Source organism: Rhamphochromis sp. 'chilingali' (assembly GCF_963969265.1).
Source record: "Rhamphochromis sp. 'chilingali' genome assembly, chromosome: 17".
Lineage (NCBI taxonomy): Eukaryota > Metazoa > Chordata > Actinopteri > Cichliformes > Cichlidae > Rhamphochromis > Rhamphochromis sp. 'chilingali'.
The window spans coordinates 33,252,562-33,279,230 of record NC_137944.1 but is presented as its reverse complement, the minus strand read 5'-3'; the positions used below and the strand labels follow the sequence as shown (position 1 = coordinate 33,279,230).

Here is a 26,669-nt window from a genome sequence, read left to right as displayed (position 1 = left end):
TGTAAAAAACTGTTTTAATCTGGTAAATAGCTTCAGTTCACTTAAATAAAATTTTTCCCCCCGTCTGCTCAGATTGAGCTCAGCAGGTCATCCTGAACATGTCAACATGCAATAAGTTGCTGCCATGTGATTTGCTCATTAGATATTTGTGTTAACACGCAGCTGAACTGATGTACCTAATGAAATGGCCAGAGATCGTAGATGTTCCATCAGGTGACATTGTTTCCATCCTCTCAGTGATTCCTCTGAATGGAGGCACTGCCCTCCAGGAGCTCCCTTCATGACTCCATGATAGCAGTCGTCACCAGAGGATAAAGCTGAGCTCTCAGAAGAAACGTGGACGGACTGGAGCAACAAAATAATGGCTGAACACCGTTGGTCCTTCAGTCACATGTTAATGGTACAATTTTAATTTCATGGAAAAAAGTCTCCTGTATTGTCGAAGGTATATTGATTATAAGTTCCCCAAGCAGATGCTATAGTTTTAAGCCAGTTTGCAGTTTTAAATATTATCACATCAAATAGCAAAATACATAACTTACTGAACTAAACTGGGACCTAAAAACCAGAAGATCAGTAGGAGCTCATATTCATCACAATTCACAGCTTTTGCGAGTATATCACCAAATGTGATCTTGATCTTCACAGTTTGAGTGATGACCCGTTAGTGATCAATGTGTGCAGGTTTGACTGCATTGCTCACATGCTTACTGTAAAATAAGCGGTGAATTGTGTGAATTGCGGACTGAGGGAAAACAGATGCCTCACCCTGGCAGAGCTCGTTGGCTGTTGAGCTGAACAAGTTGTAAAAAATACAAAAAAACCTCCACATGCTCATATTCTGACATTTCACTGAAAAAAAGATTCAGACACAAAACGACAAAACTCCTTCAGCTGTGTTTGAAATTGTAAATTACCATCTTTTTTATTTCACATATTTTCACATTATTTTCAATGACAAGCGTTCTCTTTAAGTGTTTTTTTTTTCTTTCTTCTTTTTTTGATCACAGCTATTCTAAAGACATTCAGGAGGAACCGAAGGAACAAAGGGACTCGGGGTTCATATATTCTATCTTCTTTTTCTCTGAGAAAGAGGCAGGATCTCAAGCATGGACAAAGGACAAATAATCAGAATCACGTCTGGGCGAGAAGAAAAGGGAGCAACTGGAACCGAGAGACAGACACGACAAGAAGAACAAGGAGACGAAAATAGAGAGAAAGAAGAGGACAGAAGTGGGAGGAGTGCAGGTACTCGAGTGTCCAGGTAAGAGTGTGACATAGCAGAGTGTGTAAGTGTTCAGGTGTTTACAGTGTGTAGTTATTAGCCTCACTCCATCCCTGAAACTGCTGCTTTCCTTACAAATGCATCGTTCTCTGTCAGTTGCGAGCATTAGTCTTCATGGTTTTCTGATATCTTTACTCATTAATTTCTCTGTGTTTACAATGTTAATCTTTATTTTTGCAGGTCTGTCCTCTGGCTGTACATAAACTACTCCTTTAAAACTACAGTAACAGTGCATGTCTGGCTTATAAATATTCAGATTTTATGTTATTCCCCTGCATGTGCGTTACACGTGTTGCATCTGCTCACTGTGTGTGTGTGTGAGTGTGTGTGTGTGTGTGCATACAGTTTCATCTCCCTACCTTTAAGTTCAGTGCATAATTTATTTATTTAGTTATTTTTAGCTATTTTCTTTTGCTTATCTGTAATCTGTCCTTATACATGGCTCGTTCCTTGTGTGTGTGTGTGTGTGTGTGTGTGTGTGTGTGTGTGTGTGTGTGTGTGTGTGTGTGTGTGTGTGTGTGTGTGTGTGTGTGTGTGTGTGTGTCATTGCAAGTCATTCGTCAGTCAGTTTCACAGAGCGCTGGGGTTCCTGAAGTTATGGCCTGCAAAGCGAGCCTGGTCGCCCAACTCTTCCTCAATCCTACAGTGGCAGGAAGACAGAAACAAAAACAACATTTTTTAATTGTTTTTGAAGGAAATAATTTCTGTTCTTCTTCATAAGGTCAGCCTGTAACCAGGAAGAGTTTATATTCTTTGCACTGGCGACATGTGATCATATATATTGAAAATAATATCTGCATGTCCAGCACAGCCTTCTTACTTATAATCTGCTTTGCATAAAAACTTCAACAAATCAACAAAAATCTGACAAGCTGCCACGTCACTGCACCACAGCTGCAGGCAAAATAATCCATTTATATCCCTAGATAAAAGCAAAATAATCAACTTTAGAAGATCATTGGTCATATAAAAAATAAAACAGGATGTATGCGAAAATGCAAATCACAACTCAGTTTTTCCATTGTTAAAAAGCTCATGTTACAGCATCTACCTGCTGCACAACAGATTCTCACGTGTGTGTGTTCACGCTCGATTGCGCTGATTAGCATTTATTGCTCGTTAATGCCCCCGTTAAGTCTCTGCACCCTTAACAGGTCCTCAGCAGTCCAATGGGATTACACCGCTGAGCCGATCCAATCTCCCTCCCTCCTGTCTCCTCCTCCCACCTCCCCCTGCCACTGACTGGCTTGGGCACATGGGGTGACACCAGCGCTCCTGTCGCCTGTCATGTCAATTAGCTCTCTGATGGTAAGCACTAGGACAGAGCAGGCACCTGAGGAGCTGCACTGTAATGCTGCCGCCTGATCTGGAGCTAAAAGAAAGGGGCTACTAAACATTCAACAGGCCAGAGGACCAATTAGGAATTCATGAGTAAATACTGAAGAAAAGGACTGTTTTTGGAGTTATTTTAATTCTAGATTCAAAATGTTTTCACATTAAATACATACATATATATATACATATATATATATATATAGAGAGAGAGAGAGAGAGAGACCTCTCTGTCTGCAGCACACTGACCTCATGAGCTGGTTGTACTTGGCCAGCCGCTCAGATCTGCAGGGGGCGCCAGTCTTAATCTGCAACAGTAAGATAAACATTATCCTGCAGGTGACCAACAGAATATTAAAATATAACACCAAGAACTCTCTGGACTTCTGGCTTCACAGGGAAACACTTGAATGATAGTTCAGAATGAAGCTGGACAGTTGTGGAGCTGTAGCCCAAAAATGTAAATTTAGTGAGGTGAACGAGAAGTTTAGCTAGAGGATAGCATCATTCAGCCACCCTAAACAGCTTCTTTGTACAAATATGGAAGTTTGTATTGTGGTGTACCTGCACTTCAGCTGTGTAATTATCAGCATGCATTAGCACAATGCTAATATTTTATGGGCTAAAGGTCATACTAAAGAATTAAGGTCATAAGAGAAAATTATTTAAATTGCTTATTGTTACTGTATTAGCAAAAGATAAAATAAAATGTGTGTTTCTGTGTTTAGAAGCCAAGAGAATTGATAATTATTTTAGACATTTAGTTCCATTCACTTATAGTCAGTTAGTCTAAAGAATAATACAAAACAATATAAGGCTGAAGTTAAATTTCTCATGAAGAAATGCACTAATATCTTTATTTTATCTTGTTCAGTTTACTTCACAATTTATTTTATATATTTAAAACAAACTTACAAAACTTAATATTCACTGTAAGTTTAGTTTACTGACATTTTAAAGGCAACAAGAAAAAAAACAATAGCTAAACGATTGTGGATTCTTACATCCTTACAAGGACAAAAACCTGAAACCTATATCTACATCAGCCATAACATTGACTTTGGTTTGGAGGAGAGACTTGAACGTTGGAGTCAGCTTCTAAACTTACCTGTCCAGTGCAGAGTCCCACCACCAGGTCAGCAATGAAGGTGTCCTCTGTTTCTCCTGAGCGATGGCTGACCATCACACCCCAACCATTTGCCTGAGCCAGCTTACACCTGAAGGACAAAGTTTGTTTCAAAGCACTCTGTTAGTCATTTTCATTTTCTTCCAATTGATAAAAGGATAATAATTGATAATAAAACTGTTCCCATAGACAAACCTCCCTTTGCTAAGAAAGATCTCTACCTGATAGCAAAGTTACATCTCCAAAGCCGTCATAACTTAAATTTTCTCTAACCAAAACTAGACAGCTACAAAAGACAGTCAGACAGCGGTTTCCCGGTGTTGAAATGTTCACTGGGTAACGTTTGACACTGTGGGACAAGAACATAAAAAGCCAAGAGACAACATAATTTTAGCTATGCCTACAAGAAAGGCTAAACTCTGCTTTCTTTCAACCCTAAAATCCAACAATGACATAAATCCCTAAAAGCGACCACTAAGAGTCACTTTTTATTTAGGTGGACTACTGAAGAGGGTTGGATGCTAACCACTGTAGCACAGTACGAGGCAGCACTGAAGGTCGTGGGAGCACATAGTTCACCTTCCCTCTACACACTGATGCCACACTGTGCTGCATATATTAACTGCGCTGTGCTAATTGGACAAGTTAATTAATCTGATATAATTCATTTGTAACTGCGGCTCATCTCGCATGTTAACCTGCTAACAACATGAAGATTAAGACATAAAGTGTATTGCCCCCTCGGGGTTCGCGTGAGCTATAAAAAAAAGTAGCTAATGTATCAGATTCACGATGCAGGAAGCTTTTCATGTGATGGATGTAATACATCACCTTTACTGTCATCAGCTCTGTGTCTATCATTTAATCTCCCTCCTCCCCTCCTGCTCTAATCCAGCTACACTGTTGTGACTGATGGCTTCATAACCCTGAGTGACAGTTTGGTAAGTCTGTTATAGATGATACACACATCCAAGACTGGAGCAAACACACTCTTCACAAATTTATCATCAAGTGTACAGAAACATACGCAGCAGTGCCAACCCACGTCAGCAGTATGTCTGACCGATAGCTGAACCTTATCCTAAACATCTTCTGTCACTTCCTGTCCTTCATTTATCCGCCATAAATGGAACAAGGCCAACATGGCTGACAGGTAATGACCGATGTGACTGACACTATAGCGACATCCACTGGGTATGTGTGTGTCTATATTTCCACATCTTTGACTGACAGCTGGACAGCTGTGCCTCTCTCTGTCACCTCAGCAAAGATTGAAAGCGCTGTTCGGCCAATCCGAGGCTTCGAGGTCACGGACCTGCCTGAGGGGGTGGAGGGTTACTCTGTAGCTCCAGGACAACACTGTGTCAGTGACAAATTGAATTTATGGATCTTTAAATACCCAATATGTAAGAATTTGTAACTTCTTTCATTTATTAAATGGCCTTGTTTTTATTTCCACAATGTGAATCGTGTCCACACTGAAATTTCTCATTGAACTGTGGACTAAGCAGACGTACGCCTGTATGGCCTCGGTGACAGAGCCGATCTGGTTCACTTTGAGCAGCAGGCAGTTGCAGGCTCGCTCCTCAGCAGCTTTCTCTATTCTCTTGGGGTTGGTCACCGTCAGGTCATCCCCAACAACCTGGATCCCCACCTGGGCCGTCAGGCGCGACCAGGCCTCCCAGTCATCCTGGTCAAACGGGTCCTCGATGGACACCACTGGAAGTGAAAAAAGAGAGGTCTGTTACTCATCAATAGAGGGACTGCTAGTGCTAACTAGTGATTTAATAATAATAACCAATAATGTAATTTTTCAGATAACACAACACAAGTCCTTGAAATTATTGGACAATTTCAAGATATCATCATTTAAGTGGTATAAAGGGAACTCTTTCAGCTGCCCTGAACTCCGTTTTTAGACTTTTCAAAGTATATCACATAGCAGACAACTCACAGGTCTTTTCAGGCCAGATCAGATGAGTGTTACAGAGTAAAAAGATCCCTACAGGAAGTGAGACACATGGCACAACTGGTTACACAGAGCTATTCTTGGAATCAAAACAACCCTTATTTATCTCTCTTCTCGCCCCATGAGAGTTCGGATTCGTAGAAGAAGATGGATGAATGGATCTGATTACATGTCCTCTCTCAATGACATCATACAGAGCTCGGCTCACAGGGATTACTTCTGCACTCACTGATTTTACCATTTAAGTCTTACAGTGTTTCATTTGAGCTTCTACTGCTGAAGCTGTTTATATATGATAGATTTTATTTTTACATTTGTATTTATTGTATTTATATTGTGTATATTGTCTACTTTGTTACTTAACGTTCTGTTTATTTTTATCTTTGTGCACAGCCCTTTGTGACTGCCTGTCTGTGAAATAAATAAATCTTTACTTACATACTTAAATGGGGAAAAATATAATGGGTCATAGAGGGGACATTAAACGTTATTGCAGAGAACAGCGGCAGAAAAAAGTCAGCCTCATCTGGAGAAGGACTAATGCAACAGAGTTTAATCCAGTTTGACATTGATAGTAGTCACCCCTCCAAGTGACTTCTCTACAAACTTCATATCACCTGTAATACTTGTAAATCCTCCAAATCCAGTTGGCCTTATTATTGTCTTTATTATTGTTGAAGGGTTTCTGTATCTCTTCTGTATTATTTTAGGGAAAATAATAAAGCAGAAATATCCACCTAAAAGTACCCCGAAAAAACCCCAGAAATTTTACTGAGCCTGAGAGTAATCCACTAATGGAGAAAATGCTGAATTTTCACCGTCCCAATGCGTAAACAAGGGTGGAGATAAAAGCATTTGGCCCTGAAGTCCTGTGTTCAAATCATTAAGTCAGCTGAAAATGTCAGCTAGCTAAAAGGCCAAGCCGTTTTTCTTTGGGTTTCATAGAGTCAGCAACCTTGGATTTAAAAGCATGTCGTGTTTCTGCAGTCCAGCAACACTACTGAAGAAATAAGCATTTCACCTTTATGTCACATTAACTTATTTTATCACTAGATAAAGAACTACTTTTTTAACCATTTGACATTGACTGAACTGCATTGAACCAAACACTGGTTGAGTTTTGTACAAATTTAAATAAGCAAACCTGGGTAGCTGTTGACGAAGCCCTGGTAGATGTCAGCCAGTTCCTCTGCAGTGATGTGTCGCTCTGGATCTGGTGGGGATTTGAAGTCCAGGTCGTACTTCCCCTCACGGTAAAACTCCGAGGCGGCAACGTCCATCCCGACTACTACCTTTTCTGTGAAGCCAGCCTTCTCAATGGCTGTCTGCAGCAGATCCAGAGCTGAAGAACAAAGAAAGAGACAAGGGGGGGGGGGGATATAAAATAAGGAATGGAGTGAATCTTTTGCCCCCAGGCTTCTCGGGTAGGCAGGCATGTTTGCCCCAAATGTGGTCCACGTGGAAGGGCCACATTTAGCTTTGACTGACAGCGTTGACTCAGGTCCAATTTATATATGGGCCACATCTCAGGTATGTTTGGTCCATATTTGGCCACAACTGTGTGAGTACTATAACTGAGCTGTAAGTGCTGAAAGTAGGCCAGATTAGGCTCAAACGTGTCTTCTGTATGAGTTAGCTTCTCAGGCTGCAGACAGGCAGTACTGAGAGGTGGAAAACATCTAAAGCATTTCTGATGACTGAACCTATTAAGTAATATTAAACTTACATGTCAGTAAATATTCCATTTTAGATTTTGTTTTGTTTACCAATGGAAGTCAAGTAAAGATCATGTTTACAGAAATTTTCCATAATCAAAGCTTTCCCAGATCTATCTACTGATTCCCACTCCAGTTAAAGAAGGTGGCTTAAAAGCTGCTGCAAACAGACCCAAACATATTGTTAATTATTCAAATATCTGTTCCTCACCCTCACTGTTCTCCAGGATGTTGGGAGCAAATCCTCCCTCGTCTCCAACGTTGGTGGCGTCTTGGCCGTATTTCTCCTGAATGACTCCTTTCAGTGTGTGGTAGAGCTCTGATCCTATCCTTAGCGCCTCCCTGAGAGACAGAAGAGATACCTGTTAATGACTGTGACAGGATGCAAGAACAAGGAGGCAAGGAGCAACACCAGCTGTGGTTTCAAAAACAACAAAGCAGGATGATTTAACGAGAAATGCATTAAATCAAATAAATCTAGCAGCTGAGAAATCAGACTTTTATGAACAGTCAATGCTTTTAAAGGTGAATTCCTACTTGAAAGATTCAGCCCCAACTGGCAGCACCATGAACTCCTGCATGGCCAGTTTGTTTCCTGCATGAGATCCTCCGTTTATCACATTAAAGGCCTGAAGAGAAGAGAAAAGAAGAGGAAAGGAAACAAAAAGGCAGAAAGAAGGCTTTAAAAACGATTAAAGGTCCTCGAATTCATCACTTTCTGTGTTTCTATAGCAACTAATCAAAACGACTTTTAGTAGAAACGTCTTGCCAGTGTGCAGAAGTATTTAAATGTGGTGTAAACAGAAGCATTAAATATATGAAATGTTACATTACATGGAGTTCTAATAATCCTTCAGTGACATACTGAACAACAAGGTGCCGTGTGAATGTTTCCACAGCACTGTAGGTGTTCTGCAGTGATTTAAATGCTTACAGGAACCGGCAGCACCAGCTCTGTGTTTCCAGCCAGGTCGGCTATGTGGCGGTACAGGGGGACTTCTTTCTCTGCTGCGCCAGCCTTACAGATGGCTAGAGACACTCCCAGGATGGCGTTGGCCCCAAACGTGGCTGTTTGAAAGGTCATAAGAGAGAAAGTGATGGGTGTTAGCATCCACAGTGTCTAGTGTCTCAGTTCACTTACCCTGAAAAACTATTTTAAGGAGTCGGTTCCTGTTAAAGGTCCAATTTTATAGCAGAAAAAGCATGTTTACAACCTGGCTACATTATAGGAGCGTGGCCTCTTTGACACACAGGTAGATGTGGGGGTTTTATGATGATTAATGCTGTTTTCTTCAGTAAACTTTAAATAAATAATGTTAAATGTAGATCGTATTTGGCATGACCAAGTTTGGCAGGTAAGATTCCATTTACAGCCATTTTCCTGGATTTTTCCTGGATTAAGCCTACATCCAGAAGTATCTGTCACCTTACGACTGTAGCTGCAACATTTTGTAGTGAGTATTGGATCCATTCAAATTTACATGATTTTTAAAGAGTTAAAAGTTAAACCTTTAAACTCAAACTTTAGCATTTCTGATATAGATTCCATAATTCAAATCAGATTCTATTTACTGACATTTTTTTCATGCTACCTTACATTTTGTTATTCTTTTGAAAAACACAATTTATTCCTCGATATGTTGTTGCTTTAAATTCTTTTATCTTTTGCTTTAATTTAAAAAGATTATCTCACTATTTTTTAACATAGATTTAAAAAATGAGTTTAAATTTGTGTAGCTGTAAAAACTAAAGCAAAGTGAAATGCCACGGCTCTTTGGGTATAAGCATGTTTGTCGTTGAAAGCCGATACATTCAGCTGCAGTTCAGTCTGACAGGTTTCCGTGCTGGCGGAGATTAATTTCTCCCAAACGACATTACTTTGAGGGCTGATTACACTGCTGCCTGAACATGATTTTAAATTATAATAAATGAGCACTGCATTTATTTATTAAAGATGTGAGTTTGCATTGATCGTGCCAAAGCTTGTTTGGAACACAAATCTCTTTGCTCAATCTGTATTTATGCCCCTCGTCGCTCTGCAAAGCGCTCTGTGACAAACCTTCGGCGCAAAGCATTTTTCAAAATGTGTGTGACTTCACACGAATGGATGCTGAGCTGCAGAAACGGGGAGATTTCCAGCTGGCTGCTAGACTCTGATGATGTGCTGTTAGTCATCTTGATTTGCTCCTGTCGGGTTTCAACTCACATTTGTTTTCTGTGCCGTCCATCTCGATCATCATGTTGTCCAGCTGCTCCTGCTCCACCACGCTGATGCCCTGCAGACAAAAGCAGAACAATAAGTGGTGATATTCACATATAGTCTACAGTCATACGTGTTACATACATACATTTAGTTGCAGTAAATGTAAAAGACATGAGATCGTTTTTCCATAATAAGACAAACACTCATTATGTAGGCTAAACTACCATGCTTTGTTATTTAAAAAGTGTAACATCCCACCAGTATGACATATTGGGAACATTTACCACATATAAAATCCACTTCTGGAGTTACTAAATAGTCAGTATGGTAATCCATCAGCTGTCGTCTGATGATAATTGTTTGTTCCAAGACAATTATTCACATTTTAAGTCTTAACATTTTCAGCCTCAATAACTCAAACAGCTAATTAATTAAGGCTATAAAATGTGGAGACACACAAACACGTGTGCAGTTTTTAATGCACGGCTCCCAACACAATGATTAATTAGAAGACATTCATAATGGTAATTAAATTTCCCTTTAAAGGGAACCTATTATATTTATTTCCAGCTCCATTATTTCCAACTAAAGCAGCTTAGTGTGATCAAAAGGTCACAATAATCATGATAATCAAGCTGTTTTGGATGTTTTGGCTATTTTCTTCCTTCTTTTAAGCCAACTTTTGTCTGATTGGCTGCTGCTCAGAACAGGATGTGGGTGGGGCATCTGTGTGTGAGATGACCATATGAAAGATATCCCCTTTCACTCCCATCATAATGGGAAAAAAGCAGAAATCCTTGCTTTAATGCAGATGTTTGCAGCTGTTGTTTCAGCTCACAGGAATCACAGAGTGCTTGTAGCTGAAAATTATTTTGAGCGGTCAGTTCGATTAAGAAAGTACTATATTAAACTGAGTACATAACAAAAAATAGGTTTAAGATTGACGTTAATCCTCTATAGTATAATAAGTGATGTGAGGACTTACAGAGGCTAAAAGGGCTGGAGCCAGAGTATCGTTGATGTGCCCAACTGCCTTCAAAACACCTAAAGTGACAAAGAAGGAAATCAGACGCACAGCATCACAAAAACGTGAGGTGAACACGTGAATTATCAATAACAAATAATGTTAAATTGTAGTGAAAACAGAGCACAGTTTTATCTATTAGTGTTCTTCCAAATTACTTGGAAATATTTTCATATCAGCACTGATTGCTTTTGCAGCAACTCTAGGGTGAGATTTACTGTGGATTCATTTGTTTGAAGGTTAGGTGAGCACCGCAGCCTTAATGGCTGTTTTATAGTCACTGAAGTGTCTTTCAGTGTTCGCCAGCAGTAAAAATGATTTGTTAGACAAATTTAAAATGCTGGACTTTATCAAGACTTTTGTGGCATTTTAGCGTCATATTATGAATAAAAATAAGATGTCCAAACATCTACACTGCAAAACTATTTGTGAGAGGAATACGTCGACAGGACAAAGAGTTTCTCAGCGTCACAAACACTGAATTAAAGAAAGCTTCTAGAAAACTGTAATTTATACTTTAAAGGTCTCTGAATGTTCTATATTTTTGTCATTGTCAACACATCTGGCTTATTTCTTCTTAAGTATTTTTACTTTTGTTGGGTATATAAAGCTTTTATAAAAATCTATATTATGTCTATTATGTTTTTATTTTGTTTTGTAGGGTTTTTATAAAATGTGAAGTGTGTTGGTATCATATAAATGCAGCACTAGTCACTGAAAACAGCACTCTGTTTCTGTTAGTCAGTGATCTCTTCATTGTTCGCCCTCTTGTGGTCATAAATACTGAATGCAGCTTTAAGTTCTCATCGAATGTAACGGTCTGTGCAAGCTCAGCTGATGCATCTTCATACCTTTGCCCTTGTAGCGGCTCTTGTCTCCATCTCGGAGCTCCAGAGCCTCATAGATCCCCGTGGATGCTCCGCTGGGCACCGCAGCCCTGAACAGACCTGGAAAACGAATTAAGAGAGAAAGAATTAAGGTTTTGATATGATAGATATTAGACAAGTCTTCATCTCAGACTGCTTTCCCTATGCCTTGTGTCATTTCTTAATAATCCCTGCAGTTGCTCAGCTTCATTTTACAGGCCAGCTGAAGGGGATTTGATGTCCCAAACAGCTGCTTCAAACTACCAAGCTCTGCATTTTTATTTTTATTTTTTAGCTTTCTGGCATGGTAAGTGTGAGCTGCTTTCCTGGTGGTAAAGATTGTGTTATTTTCTTCCTGTGACATTTTCAGACAGGCTCTTTAGCGGTCACCTTTTTCTGTGCGGAGGTCCACTTCAACAGTGGGGTTTCCACGGGAGTCCAAGATCTCCCTGGCAACTATGCTGACGATCGACATCCTGAAAGACACAGACAAGAAAAACAGCCCACCGTTAACTGTTTTTAACTTATAACTTCACCTTAACTGCACCAAGGAGATGAAACACAGAAAACTTCAGCTCCTGGATGAAAAGATCTATTTTTACAGTGAACACAAACACACGGCAGCCTGCCAGGGGAGACGGCGAGCAACATCAATGCAGAAATCAAAGCTCACTACAGAGGAGTGCATTGTCTCTCTCTCTCTCTCTCTCTCTCTCACACACACACACACACACACACACACACACACACACACACACACACACACACACACACACACACACACACACACACTGCAGTTACTTTTCTGTTTCTGGAAGCAGCAAAAAGAAAAACTTCAGTAGGAGAGAGAGGAGTTTTAAATAATGCATCAGTTCGTCGCTGCTTTTATCCAGACTGGAATCTGCTGATTTATTCTGGTTTCGTGGTGATGTGCTATATTTTTCTCATTGTCAACAAAACTAGCGAGGCATTGATCATACAAACAAGTACTGTGAATCAAAGCCTGATAGATCTTATTTTTTCTTTCTTCACGCCGATTTCTCCCTCTCTGTTTCGCTGGCTCACAGTTTCCTTTGTTACTTTGAAAGCTCTGTTATTTTACTCCTGCACACAGCCTCCTGCAGCCAGGAATATTCTCCACGGCACCAACAATCTGTTAATTTACTACAGAGAAAGCTCCCAACAAATGCAACATGCCTTTCAAAACATTTGCTAAATAGTACAACTCTGAGAATAGGTGCTATAATCACTGGGCTTGATCCTGTTTGAAATGTTTTAGTATCAGTTTATTCCTCACATCATGAATTTGTGGCAGATGTTACATTAGAAGGTGATATATTTGTCATGTAGCTTGAGCAGAGAAGCTCCACCCACCTTCTGTTCAAACTTGCTGTTTATGGGGGGCAGCCAATCAGAGGAGAGCTTGTTTAAAGGTGAGGAGCTAAACTGGAATGAAATTAAAGGATGCACTGAGGTCCACTTTAAATCCAAAAGGATTATTTTGATCGAGGAATCATGCAAAGCTAATTTATTAGAGTCCAAGAAAAATATATAAAGTGGAAAATGTAATCAAACGAACACTGGTGCGACTGCGTACGGTATTACTTCTTTCCTTTCTTACAGTAATCTTTGAGTTTGTGTATTTTTCTGCATCATGATATATAATGAATACTTAATGACTGTGTTTGTATAAATGCAGTTCAGACAGTAAGACCCCCAACAATTAAACACATGTATACATTAATACATAAAAGAGATTGAAGTAAAAATGATGTTGCCTTCATAACCCTTCCGATCACTGATCTATTTAAGTTAATATACTTTGAAAACTTTGATCTCTTTCAATAAAGAAACTAGAGAAAAGGTTTTGAGCAGGGGTTTTAGCCATCAGTCTGACCTTGGCAAAGCTTTTTTAGGCTTCTACCGCTGCTGTTTACTGCTGCTTCTTGTATCCCAGGAGAGAGATCTCGGAAAATCTTTCAGTGCTAATGCTGGAAGGATGCTCCTCTGTGGGCAACCTGACACTTAAAGAAAAAACACAGCTTGACTACATGGTATTCTTCGAAATAGGCCACTGCAGCCAACACTTTTCTTCTGGTTGTTTCTGGACCTTTGTTCTGTTTAAATGCAAGAATTAAAACATGAAGAAAAAAAGCACGTGAACGCTAATGCTGTTTCTAAATCCATGCATGTTAAAAGTGGTTATGTGCATTAGATACAGAAGGAGTGATTGGACTATCGCTCAGAATGTGCCTATACAGTATGTTACACTGGTACAGATGCTATGTGCAACAAGACACAAACTCTCTTGGTATTTAACTTTTAATAGGTTGAAATGTTTGTTTTGTTGGTTTGTTTATTTGCTTTTTTAGTGCTTTTACTTGAATCTGAATTTAGAGGTCAACCTTCACACTGATGATTGATGCTTGTTGTCATGGTGTTTAAAAATCTGGCAATAAAGCAACAACTAAAGTAACACTAAATAGAAAAGCAGATTTTATCACCACACTGTGATGCTCAGAGATCAGCTGTGGGTTTAACAGCCTGTTGTTGAGGTTCAAAACATATCAGCAGCTTATGGCAGACAATGGCAAGCACACTTATAATTAACATTTACATGATGTGCACTGCTTGTCATTCATGTTGTTTGGTGTGAATAAGTTATTTATACTTCTGTAACCATCGACTGCGGGGTGACATTATCTCCTTTCCTTTCATAAAGGATGGTCTAGTGTATCCTCTGCTAAATGAGCTAATAAAGGAAGCATTAACCCTCCTTTATCAGCTGTCAGTATTACTTTTACACCTCATGGTTCGCTTTGTTTTTTATGTTAATTCCATCTTTTCAATTTTCAAACCCATTTTCGAGCCAGTGGAGAGAAGCCAGGATTGTGGTGATGTGATACCATCTGCTAAAACCAGAAAGAAGCCGAGCTGCTGCACTCTGAACTAGATGGAGGCAAGAGTTTTGTGACTTTTTGTGCAAACCAGAGAGAAGGAGGTTTCCTTTAGTCGAGCAAATGTTAGAATACGATTAAGATGATTTAAATATCAGCTTTTAAAAACACAAAAGTCAAAGATGGCTCACGAAGAACCAAGAGAGCCTCTTTCACTGGCCTTTCAATCTCTCGTGTACCCTTAACTAACTTAAAGCTTTCAAATTCTGTTTCTCAGCCAGAGAGACTGAACTCCACAGCACAAGATTAAAAATGTATTCCATCACTTTGATGTTGAATTTTTAATTTCTGTACCACTGTGACATTATTGCCATAACCTCAAGAGCATTTGAAGCTTTCATTAATTCTATTCTCCTGCGGTGGTGTTTCCCCTCTTCCTTCTCATTGACAGTCCAGGCACTCAGCGTTGTAACTGCAGTGATACATCAAAAAGGGGCTTTTTATGCCGTCCTCATCCCTCCGTACTGTATGAATACTTTATTGATCTGTGAGCTAAATCTGGCTCCCAGCTAGCTTGCAGAAACCTGGCGCCGAGGCTGTCCTCTTCAGATGCACTGACAGAAATATGGAGGCTCGGAGGAAGAGCTCATCCTCATATCTCTGTACAATACATCTTTTTTGGTTACAGACGTATAGATAAGATGTGGCAACATTGTTTTAGAAGTTCAATTGAATCCCAATAATGATAAATCAGCTCCACGTTGTATGAATGCACAACAGAGGGTATGTCACTTTAATTTTCTATCTCTGAAATATGGAAGAAGCTTCCAGACCTAAAGACCAGCAGAGAGCAACTTTCTCTGGAAATCTTGAGTCACCCTGTATCTCATATCACACTCATATCACAGTCTTATTTAACACAATGTGATGATTGTTGTGTAAATTGTGGTCATATTAAGATTTAAATATGTTTCAGAGAGTATGATCTGGGATGAGAGTACTTTTCAAAAAAGTTGGGGTTGAAAAATGCAAATTAAAAAAATTGTACTTCCCCAAAAAGTTGGCTCCAAAAGTCTCACTGTAGCTCATTTCTGCTGATTGAATACTATGACACTGCCATAGCTACAGGCAGTAATTTGAATGTAAATCATAAATGGCAAAGAATTGTGGGAAAATATTGTCTCATTAAAGTAAGTCTTCACTACTCCAATTCCATTACATTTACAGCAAGGGAAGGTTTTTCTGTAAATGCCATTTAGAGTAACGTCACTGGAAATGATGCAAAGACAATGAAATTTGCAGTCTTCACAGGAGCTTTACAGTAAAAGGTTTACAGTAGCTTACCGGCTTCCAGCTGCCAGTGAAATTGTAAAACTACAGCAACCTGTCAAACAGACATGCGCAGACATGAAAAATAATATGATTAGAGCCTAGTACGATAAATGCTTTTAAAGCCATCACTGTTAGGATCACGGCCACTTTCATCGACCAGCGCAAACACAGGCAGCCTCTAACTGCGGATGAATCCTGTCTGAAAAGGTTTGTGCTCCACATGTGTCTGATTGTTGTGTTTTATAGGACTGGTACTTGGATGTAATTAGACTTAGTTGATCAGTTAGCAGGTCACCCTTTAGTCCAACTACGGTCACTGCTGGTTCCAGAAGAAAAACATGGAGGTGTTTAAAATGCTGATATTAAGGATTCCAAACAACCAAAGAAACAGAGTCCTGCTGTTAAGCATGGTGGAAAATAATTGTATGAAATGATGGTGGCAACTAATGATTGTTTTAATTATGAGGTCATCTACACAACATGCTCTGAACTCATTGGTTAACTTTTTTTAACAGGTTATAAACCAAAGTCTGAGATTTAATATACTTAACATGTAATATGAGACCAAATCTCCCAACTGTAGAAACATAAACAGAAAAACGAGCCAGGTGAAATAAATAAAGACGGTCTCCTTGGCCTATCTTCATTCGTTTTATTGTCGAGTTAACCTGCCGGTGTTCCTGTGGGAGCACATTTTAAAAAGTGATTTCTGTCACTTTTTTCTATTTCTCTATATAATTTATGTCCTTGTGCTATCTTTCTTCTTCCTCTGTTATTTCCCCCGGTATTTATCTGACTCACATCCTGAATGCAAACCCTTTCTGCTTATGTGAATCTTTCCTGCAAACATCAGGCAGCGTTTGTTTCTTTTTTTAATTCCAGGTGTCACCTTCTTTCTCTTCCACCAGGTACACCATTTCCCTTGTGTGTTCCTTTTAACCCAATGCAAAGTCACATTACTCCTCTTGTCCTCTGACTCCTTCGCTCAGCACTGCTCTATCACGATTCCTCTGCGCAGCTCAGGGACATTATTTCCACCCATTTTCCCCTCACCATTGGTTTATTGTGGCATTTATGAAAATTTATGCTTATTCAGTTCTTACACTCGTAAGTCACAGGAGATAAAAGTGTCAGCATAATGAGTAAAGTGTATAAATGGTGCTCAGCAGAAGAGAAAGCAGATACTGTAAGGTGCCACCAGCATACTGAAGCGTCAGCTCACTCTGGATGTGTGGGTGGTTTAATTATTTCTTTTTTAAAGTTTTGGTGCTGTTTGGAGCCCCACCCTGCCGTACTGCAGACTTTTCCAAACAGTTCCTCCCTGGGCTGGAGCAGCAGCGCATGAGATACCTCCTCAGAAACCCCACAATCCCCAGTTTTCATCTAAACTGTTTTAGTTTCACGAGGTAAAACTTGCTTTCCTAAGGCGACCGAGTGACTGCCTGGAGATTTAATTATAGCATTATTGTGTCAGGACTGTTCAAGGGCCTTGCAGATATATAGGTCTTGCGTCATCTGCTGTGTGGCCTCCCAGTCATGGTTTCACTCATTTATGCAGAGAAAAAATATTTCAGTGCCTCCTACAGCCTGCAAATGAAAAGAGACTTGTGTCTTAATGCATCGAGAAACCTAATTATGTTTATGTTTCATAGTCTGAGGCGATGCATTCTTTTAATATAAAGACATTTGAATGTAAGTTGTGCATTAATATCACTACTAACTGCATGCAGCAATCTCATATCCACACACATGTTCTTGCTTCCTGATCTGTCACTACCTTAATGGGATTATCTCATTACCCTCATTTCCATCCCTCTTTTCTCTCCTCGCTCTTGTTCTCTCTCCATCTCGCCCGGTGCTGTTTGGGCACGTTGCTGTGTATTACGTAAGCTCTACAGCAGCAGCAGCAGCAGCAGCAGAGAGGGATGGAACCCATGAACACACCACACCTACCAGAGACTGCAGAGCTCAGCAGAAAATGTACCAGCACCAAAAGAGGGCATGCCAGAGAGGAAGTGAACGAGGAGAAGGGAGAGTGAGATGAGGGCACACAAGGAAAGGAAAGAAATAGAAAAACATCAACTCTGTGTGTCTCTGCATGTGGCTGGAGGGACAAAAGGATCAAAGGAAAAAGAGCAAGACAGATGTGATGAAAATCATCAGAAGAGAAGGAGAGAAATGAGCGAGAGGAAGAATACAGCCTATAAAAATAACACCACCTACCCATTTTACCCTCAAATTCTTCATAAACTCACAAAATATTTAAAACAACCACTTTCTGTACCTAAGATATTCCACATTTTGAAGCACTAAAAGAAACAAATTCCCATTTGAAAGCCCTCAGACTGCATAAATGAACAATGATCTAATTTAATGGTGCTCAAAATGCTCCACAATCCAAAACCTAACGTAACTAATGTTCTTCCTGCACTGCTAGCAGCTGAGGAGCTGAGGACTTTGATGGCTTTTCCCACTTCGCAGGAGCATTAGTTATTGCACGGTGCATGGCTAATGTGGCAAACGTTACCATCTGTTTCCTTCCCTCCTACTCTATGTGCCCGTGTAGACTGTACTTTAATCAAATGGCACCCATCAAGGCTGAGAAATAAAGGCAACGCTTAAGTGCCAAAAACTGCAGGTCCCCTGATGACCACTGGAGGCTGGTTCCAAACAGAGACATTCCCCATGGACTCCAATGTTACAGTGTTCAACTCGTTCATCTCTACAGCAGAAATAAACATGTTTACAATGATTTTGGTCTCTAGCTGTTTTATATGACTCATGAACTGACTCATGGCACAGACCAGCGGTGCCCAACATCCGGGCCACGGACTGGTACCGGTTGAGTCTATACCGGGCCGCGAGAGTTGAGGCTCGGGTTTGAAATTTATGGTTTCCAGGGTTTTTACCATAGCGACCAGAGAGCATTAAGGGGCAGAGAGGAGGATGTTAAGGACGCTGCTAATAAAGTTACACAATTACACGGTCAATTCATGTTTATTATTATATTTACAAAATACCACAGTTTTTGTCTTGGTCATTTTATTTTATTTTGCTGTATTTATCTGCGACACCTTAAAGGCCGGTCTGTGAAAATATTGTCTGTGGTGCAAAAAATGGTTGGGGGCCGCGGGCATAGACTTTATATAAATAGATGAATGTAGTGACCATGACATCACCCAGTAACTAAAGAAGTCCCACTATGAAGTCTCAGCTGGTTTGGAACTGGACAACATCTGGCTGTGCATGCTGCTCACCTACTGGTTAATGCCTTGTCAGTCACACTGAAAACATCCCCTGGTTCATCTCCCTTCTGGACTAATAGTAAACATATTTCTAAATGAACTTCAAGACATCTTTTTTATGTATAGTCTATGGTTGCAAACCAAGCTAGCTAGCATTAGCTAATTATGTAGCTCTCAACCAATTAGGATCACTCATTCTGGCACCAAAACACAAGGCGACAAAATGTCCAACTAAAAGCTTCAAACAGGAGTGCACAAATTACTGGGTGATGCAATTCATGCTGCCATCTTTTATATACAGCAAAGAGCAAACAGATGCAAAGGTCAGTATTTATTCCTGTGAGTGAAAGCCCTGATTATTTACAGTCTATTTTTAACACTTTCAGTTCATTTATTTTCATAAATAACACGTAAACAAAACAAATGAAAGCAGCCGTAGAAGGAGAGAAAAAGGCAAAGACAGAGGAACAAGTGCTAAAATGTGGCTTTAAATATATGCAAACTGAAAGAGAGAGAGACATAGGGAATGGCCAGGAGGAAGGAGAGAGGGAGGGAGTGATGAAGGACAAAATGGAGAGTGAGTGGAAATGAGGGAGGGCGAGAGAGCGATAGAGAGAGATAAAAAGAGGAGAAAAGAGGGAAAGATAAATAATTAAATGACTGTGTTTGGCTGGAGAACAGAGGGGAGATGGAGGGATGAAGGGGAGGAGGAGGAGGAAGGCAGGGAACAGAAGGCTGATTATGGCACACACTTGGGAAGTGAAGCAGTCTCACACATACTGTATGTAATGCTGATAATGTGTCGACGTTTACACACATGTAGCTTCAGCTGGCGATTATCGCAGGTACTCGCGCACACTTAACGTCCGCCCACGCGTCACAGCAGGCAGCCGGAGATGCAGAAACCGAACACGCGCTGCTGTTACACCAGACCACAACACAATCAAGCGTCGGATCAAACACAAACGCACACGCATTTGACTCCTGCTGCCAACACACACACGCTCTGTACAGCCATTTTCCAAGAAATCAGAGACATGTTGGGTTTTTTTCAGTGCTGCCATATTAAAAAGCATCAGACAGAAAACACACACAGTAAAGATTGACTGTAGAATCACACAAACACATTTTAGCAGGAAATCACCCCACCAAGGAAAGCTGGAGACGGATTCTTGCATTCAGATTGATTCAACATATTTTTTAAAAACAAAAATAAAAGTCTCTTTAATATTTATTCATACAGCTGTATATGTGCAATGATAAAGAATCCATCCATCCTGAAATTTGAGATACACTCCCTAATTTCCTTCGGGATTAATAAAGTATGCTGATTCTGATTAAAATTTTCAGTAACAAATAGTCTTCCTGAGACACAAAGATCATCGTGCAATATGACTTCGATTCACAATCTCAGATCCACTCCGACCATAAGCAAACGAAGTGTTAATGATTCATGTTACAGAATCATGCCTCTTCTCCCTCAAGGGAAGTTGAGTCACTATAGTGTGTAAACAGATGCTATACCTTTGAGATAGATGGATGCACTTTTATTCATTCAGTCTAAAATTACAAAACATATTAAACAACATTTTTGTAAATGTGCCAAATTGATAAACTGACTGATGTGCTACTCCTAACCCTTGGCTCTTTGAGAGGAACAGCTGATGGTGCTTAGACTGTAGACAAAGACTGACGTAGCTTTTCTTTCTGGAAAGTGGAGTCAGCACAGAAGGCGGTAAATCCTGTGGTTTCAAAAAAAGATGTCTGGCTCTATAGAAGTCTGAGGAAATGACGCTACTTCTCACTTGACCTGTGATCTTATTGGATATATAAGTAAAACTGGCAGAACGTCATAGTGGCTATTTCCCAGTGTGACATGCTCAAGAATCATAAACCTCTGAACCTGGAGACTCAACTCAGGAAGTCACAGACTTCAAAGTGCAATCCCACAAAGGCCTCGAAGCCATTATATGTACATACAGTAAATATAAGATTTCCAAAGCAACCATGGCCTCTCCCACTGGTTTCTGAAGTCCCGCTGTGAAGCCCGAAGCTGAGCCATGTCAGCTTTTTAAAACTAGCTGTCATGGAGCTGACTGTGAAATCGATGGACACTGCGTAGGCTAGCAACTAGTCGGTCACACAGCAAAGCTTACCCTCAGTCCTCCTTGGCTCTAATTGTTACTGAAATATACAAAACAGGCCTCATGTTGTATTCAATCAGCCTTAAAACTATCGACTTAAGATGGGACCATAAACTCATCAGGACGGTGCTCATGCTGGAAGCTCAAATGCACGAGATAGAGCTTCTTTCATTCTGAGATGTTCGCTGGTTAAAGGATGAAAAACAACAAACCAGCTGCAATAAAGAGAGAAGCTAGCCACAAAGTAAGACAAATGCATGATGCATTCATCCTTTTTGCTTGAAATGTGACATGCAAACAGCAAAAAATAAACATCTATCGCTGCTTCAAATCAATTAAAATCTATATCTCACTATTTTTTTAATCATATATACTTCATCCATCCATTTCTGTAGTTTACTGACAAAGCGTAGCTGGAACTTATCCCAGCTTTCATGCAGTAAGAGGTGAGACACACCCAGATCACCAGTCCATCACACACGGACACCTCACATCCACACCTAAGGCCATTTAAGCCAGCATGCACCACCAGGTCGCCCATATTCATTTCACTAGTCTGTAAAGACTTTCAAAACCCTTAACTTTCCTTTTTTCAGTTATTGTTTGTTACTTTTCCCTTGAGGACGCGTTCCTGGAATGATTAAATAATGATTCCTGCTGTAAAAGCTGAATGTAGGACAAGTTATGAAATATTGTTGTTTTAATACCATCTCATTGTATCTCATGTCATATCAATTTTCACTGCTGTACTTTATTTATTGATTAATATTTGTTGCTTCTGTCAACCCCCACTCATAAATGTACCTGCTGCAAAAGCACTAACACACACACACACACACACACACACACACACACACACACACACACACACACACACACACACACACACACACACCTATTTGTGCCTCTCAATCAAACACATACACGGTTGATGTACCGAGGACTCAAACGTAATTGACTGCAGGATCATACACACAGACACAAACACACACACACAAACACACACACACACACACACACACACACACACACACACACACACACACACACACATAGCATTCCTACAGCCAAGACTCACATGACCAAATACACACGCAATACACTTGACAGCCATTTTACAAGAAACCAAAGGAAATGCAGGCAGCAAACAGACACACACATTTTCTGTTAGATAGTTTGTCATAACACATCTAGCAAACACACACACACACACACACACTTACACTTCATAATGACAGTTGAAAGCTTTAACCCTCCTCCCCCTCTCACAAACCAGCTCACACACACAAAAAGCCATGACACACATAAATAAACCACAAATTAGTATCTAAAACTGCAGCTCTCTCACACACACACACACACACACAAGCTGCCACAAGACATCAAACCAATGCGTTCTTGCAAGAGGTTGTTCACACAGATTATGTGCATGTTGCCAAAACACACACAGACAAATACACATCATTTCCTTCCTCCTGTATACGCACACACACATTTTTGAAAGCCACAACAATGCAACATTTAGACACACATCTAAAACTGACGCTTACACACATCTTTCAGTACATGCACACACATGCATGACTTCCGGTCTTACACACACACACACACATACACAGTTGGACTACGACCTCTCACACACACATGCAGTAAGACCTAAAACTGAAGCATTTCATTCTCGTGCACAACCTTCTGTATCCGCTATGCAGCACACAGAAAAGACACGCAATTACAATGATGCAGGAACACAAAGATGCAAAGAGGAAGAGAGGATTTCCTGCCTTTACCTGATGCCGGTGTGTGTGTGTGTGTGTGTGTGTGAGTGAGTTCTGCCTTTTACGGCGACTGAGAAAATACTGGAGAGGCAGAGCGATGAGAGAGAGAGAAACAGGAGGGGAGGAGGAAGAGAAGAGGAGAGAAGGAGGGGGTGATATATATGTGCGAGTGTGTGTCAGAGGGAGGAGGGGAGGGAGATGACTCAGAAGGGAGATGGGGAGAGGAAGAGGAGGGTTAATTAAAAAGGAGGAGATGGACGGAGGGATGATGATGGGGTGCAGAGGCTCTTTGCCTGACAGAGGAGGTAAAAATAGATGAAGGCAGGACCGGTTCTCGCGCTGCGTGTCTCCCTGCCTCTCTCTGGTGCTGCAGTGGGGTTCAGCTGATGTATATATGGTTACATAATTGAGCCTTCTCCACTATACTCACACGACATGATGCTCAGTGTGTGTAATGCTCATGTTGTAGGGAGATAAATATGACATAACAAGCAAAAATTGTGTGTTGCACTAAAAAGATATCAAGTGAAGTTGAACTATGGCCGTGCTGTACTTTCCTGTGATACTGATTTAACCTGTTTAACCAGGCGGGTCATTAAACACATCAACTGTTAGTTACAATGTTTGCCTGAAAACGGGAAAATCCTTGTGGGGACATGAGGAAGGACTAAAAAAGAAATTAAAGAAATTAAAGAACAGTAGCAACATACCGACTGACAAAATGCTGCCCTCTGGTGGTGAAAATGTAAAGTTTTCAGAGCGTAATTACCAAAAATCTGCATTTAAGCATATATAACCTAAATTTATGATGATTCAGTGCTTGAATAAAACCCCGAGCCTTAAATTGAAGCTGTTTATAATGAGGGCTGTCAGTTCCAGCAGCTAATTTACTGATTGTTTGGGAGTCTGTAAAAAAGAAAATGAATTGCCTGGATTTCATATTTTGTGCATCCTATTCATTTTTACCCAGCAGATGTTTTTCTTTAGTAGATATCCATGTGTAGGGCAGAAGGCTAAAAGCATGTTTACTCTTTACAGAATGAGAGATGAAAGAAATGCTCTTGAGAAACTAACCAGCTTTGTTTCTTCTGTTTTGATTTTTAGTTTTGTCCCTTTAATGCACGTACACGCTAATTTATCCACTTTTTACCACACAGCGAAGGTGCTTTCCATATTAACTTGTACTCATGATTTAACTAAAACTTGTATCTCTATATTTTCACTGGTGTTGTGTGATATTTCCCGATTTGTTTGTAACTTGGTTAAGTTATGGTGGTGTAACCAAAGACTCCAGTGATCTTTCACCAATAAAATTTTACTTTCACCAAATCAAATTCTGGCCTGCGGCGCAAATCCACCGTCGTGTCCTGAAAATGCTTCTAAACTGATGAGTTTACAGGAACTGTGACTGCGTTCTGGACAGAGCTCACCATAACTTCATTGTTCTTCCTTTGTTCTGTGCAGAATCGTGTTGAGCTGTGTCCTTGCTGCTCTAAAAACAGACCGGTGACGCTGCTAATGCTGAGAGTGACACTGATACACATTGATAGGGCAAAAGGGTGAAGCCAGTGTGTGCTCAGTGTGTGTCACGGTTGTCTATTATGGTGTGTCTTTGCCTGCATGCAAGAGTATTATCAGGCAGGTGCATACATCCACCTGTGCGAACGTCTCTGGGTGCACTTCTGTGTGTGTGCGAGAGTGTGAGATAATCTATAATTAAATTCCTGAGTTTAATGGGATTATCTTTGGGAGACAAGCGGCACATCGTCATTGGCATCAATCCCTGTGGTTAGCTATGGGTGAGCGACTAAGAGAAACATATATACAGAAGGAGAGAGAGAGAGAGAGAAATGGGGGCAGATGAGAAAAAAACATGAGGGAGCAACAAAGAGGATTTTTTTCCCCAAAAAGCACTGATGAGATCAAAAAGCAATGAAATGCATGTGAAGTGAGCAAAACAGCGAGGCCATCCAGAGGGACGGAGTAATAGAGGAGCACCTCGCATTGTAATTATCTCATTTTCTGCTGCATTATCGCTGAAGGTTGACAAGCCTTTCCCTCGGCGAGGTCTCCCTTCACCTCCAGCACATCAGTGCTGACCAGGCCAACCAAACAAACAGATTTATCCCTATTAAAGACATAATACAGAGGACCAGCTTGCATATTCACTCATACTCATCTACATGGCTATTTTTACAAGCTTATGAACTGTCCACATCGAATTCCTAACTCATTATCGACCAGAGTCTGATCATTTCGACACAGCAGAACAGCTCTTCCCTGACCTCACGCTGTTTTCCACTGCGGTCAAGGGAAACAAATTAGATTGGATTGGTGTAAGAACTTGTATAGTATACTATAATATACTTAGTTATTTCTTGGATGACTTAAAATGTATCATATAAATGTTTAAAATCTATTTTAAACTTTTTTAAAGGCATTTTTAATGACCAGCAGGGGGCAACACCTCTAGTTGCAAAAAGAAATCTGTTTGCACAGAAGACTATTGGAAAAAAGTTTGGACTCTTCGCTCTATTACTGCAGTAAATAATCATTTTCTGCCTTAGCCACTCATTTCAGGTCATATTGAATAAAATATTATATCAGGGAGTTTTGTTTTGTAAATAAAGTATAGTTGTTAGCAAAGATAACGAAGGCAAAAACTATCAGCATGAGACTCCAAAACAGGATTTCATTAACCGATGAGCGATTTCACAGTGTTACATCCATGCTGTCTATAGATTAAACAAGCAGGGCGCGCATTCAGTGGCTAATACTAATCATATACAATGAAATTTAACATGTTTTGTTAAACAGATACAAAAAATGTAGCACGTTACAGGCTGAATTGCTCATTTTAAAGGTGCCTTGAATTTGAAATCTTTTCCTAATTTTTTCGTTGCTCAAATGGAAATGTCAGCAAGTGTGGAGTGTATGAATCCATGGAGATTTCTGAAGTAGCAGAGAACACCAGGACGCTCTCTGGTTGTGTTAAAACGTGTAAAATGGCCCTTGAAAATGAGCATTGCAGTGACCCTAAAAAGAAAAACAAAAGTATCCTCAGTGTGTACTTTATCTCCCTCTGGTGATCACTGAGGAAAATCTGTCAGTCTATGTGTGGTTTTTACATTTTATTGAACTGGAGCCAGGTTATTAATGCGAATCTCTACTGTTAACCTAAAATATCAGTTTTAAATTCGATTATGTGGCTCTATGTTGTACCTTTTAATGCTAAGATGACCTCTGATTGTGCATCCAGGGACTGTTTTAGATTATCTTTTAAATCATTTTCTTCTCAACCAAAAATGGGTGAAACCACTTCTCTGTTGTCCTGGTTTTGTTTGATCACGATAAAACTGTTTTACTTTCTATTTTAGACACATGTATTTTAAAAAATCAGTGACAAAAAACACAATGAATAATAACAGAAAGAAGAGACATAATTTAACCACAAATCTCGAAGAAAGAAAATGTTTAAAGACCGTAGAATATAAGCTCTGAAAATTGAAAACTGAGCAGAGGATTAGAAATAAGCTTGTGCTCTAGCTCAGGTGGTGAATATAAGAACCTATTTACACCTGGTTGTTGCAGGGAGACAAAGTGACGACAAGGACAAAGTGACGTCACATCCGCAGGCACTAGCTGCACTGTTTTGGCCATGCTGACCTCCCAGGTTTCCTACCATTTTAGCAAGTGCCCCTGTTGCCACAGCCAAATTAAAGACACAAGTTTATGATCGTGTTGGCATTTACTGCA

General features: G+C 40.1%; 1 protein-coding gene across 1 annotated transcript; it reads right to left on the bottom strand.

The window, feature by feature from the left end:
* Window positions 1-1,748: 1,748 nt before the first annotated feature.
* On the bottom strand, window positions 1,749-23,011 carry LOC308385028 (gamma-enolase). Its single transcript, XM_080863745.1, has 13 exons — window positions 22,926-23,011; window positions 11,911-11,996; window positions 11,506-11,601; window positions 10,616-10,674; window positions 9,634-9,703; window positions 8,362-8,495; window positions 7,965-8,056; window positions 7,639-7,769; window positions 6,857-7,054; window positions 5,261-5,462; window positions 3,726-3,834; window positions 2,867-2,925; window positions 1,749-1,925 (listed from the first exon to the last, which is right to left on the bottom strand). The coding sequence occupies exons 2-13, from the start codon at window positions 11,993-11,995 to the stop codon at window positions 1,856-1,858; spliced, it is 1,305 nt and encodes a 434-aa protein (XP_080719871.1). The 5' UTR covers window position 11,996; window positions 22,926-23,011; the 3' UTR covers window positions 1,749-1,855.
* Window positions 23,012-26,669: the final 3,658 nt, after the last annotated feature.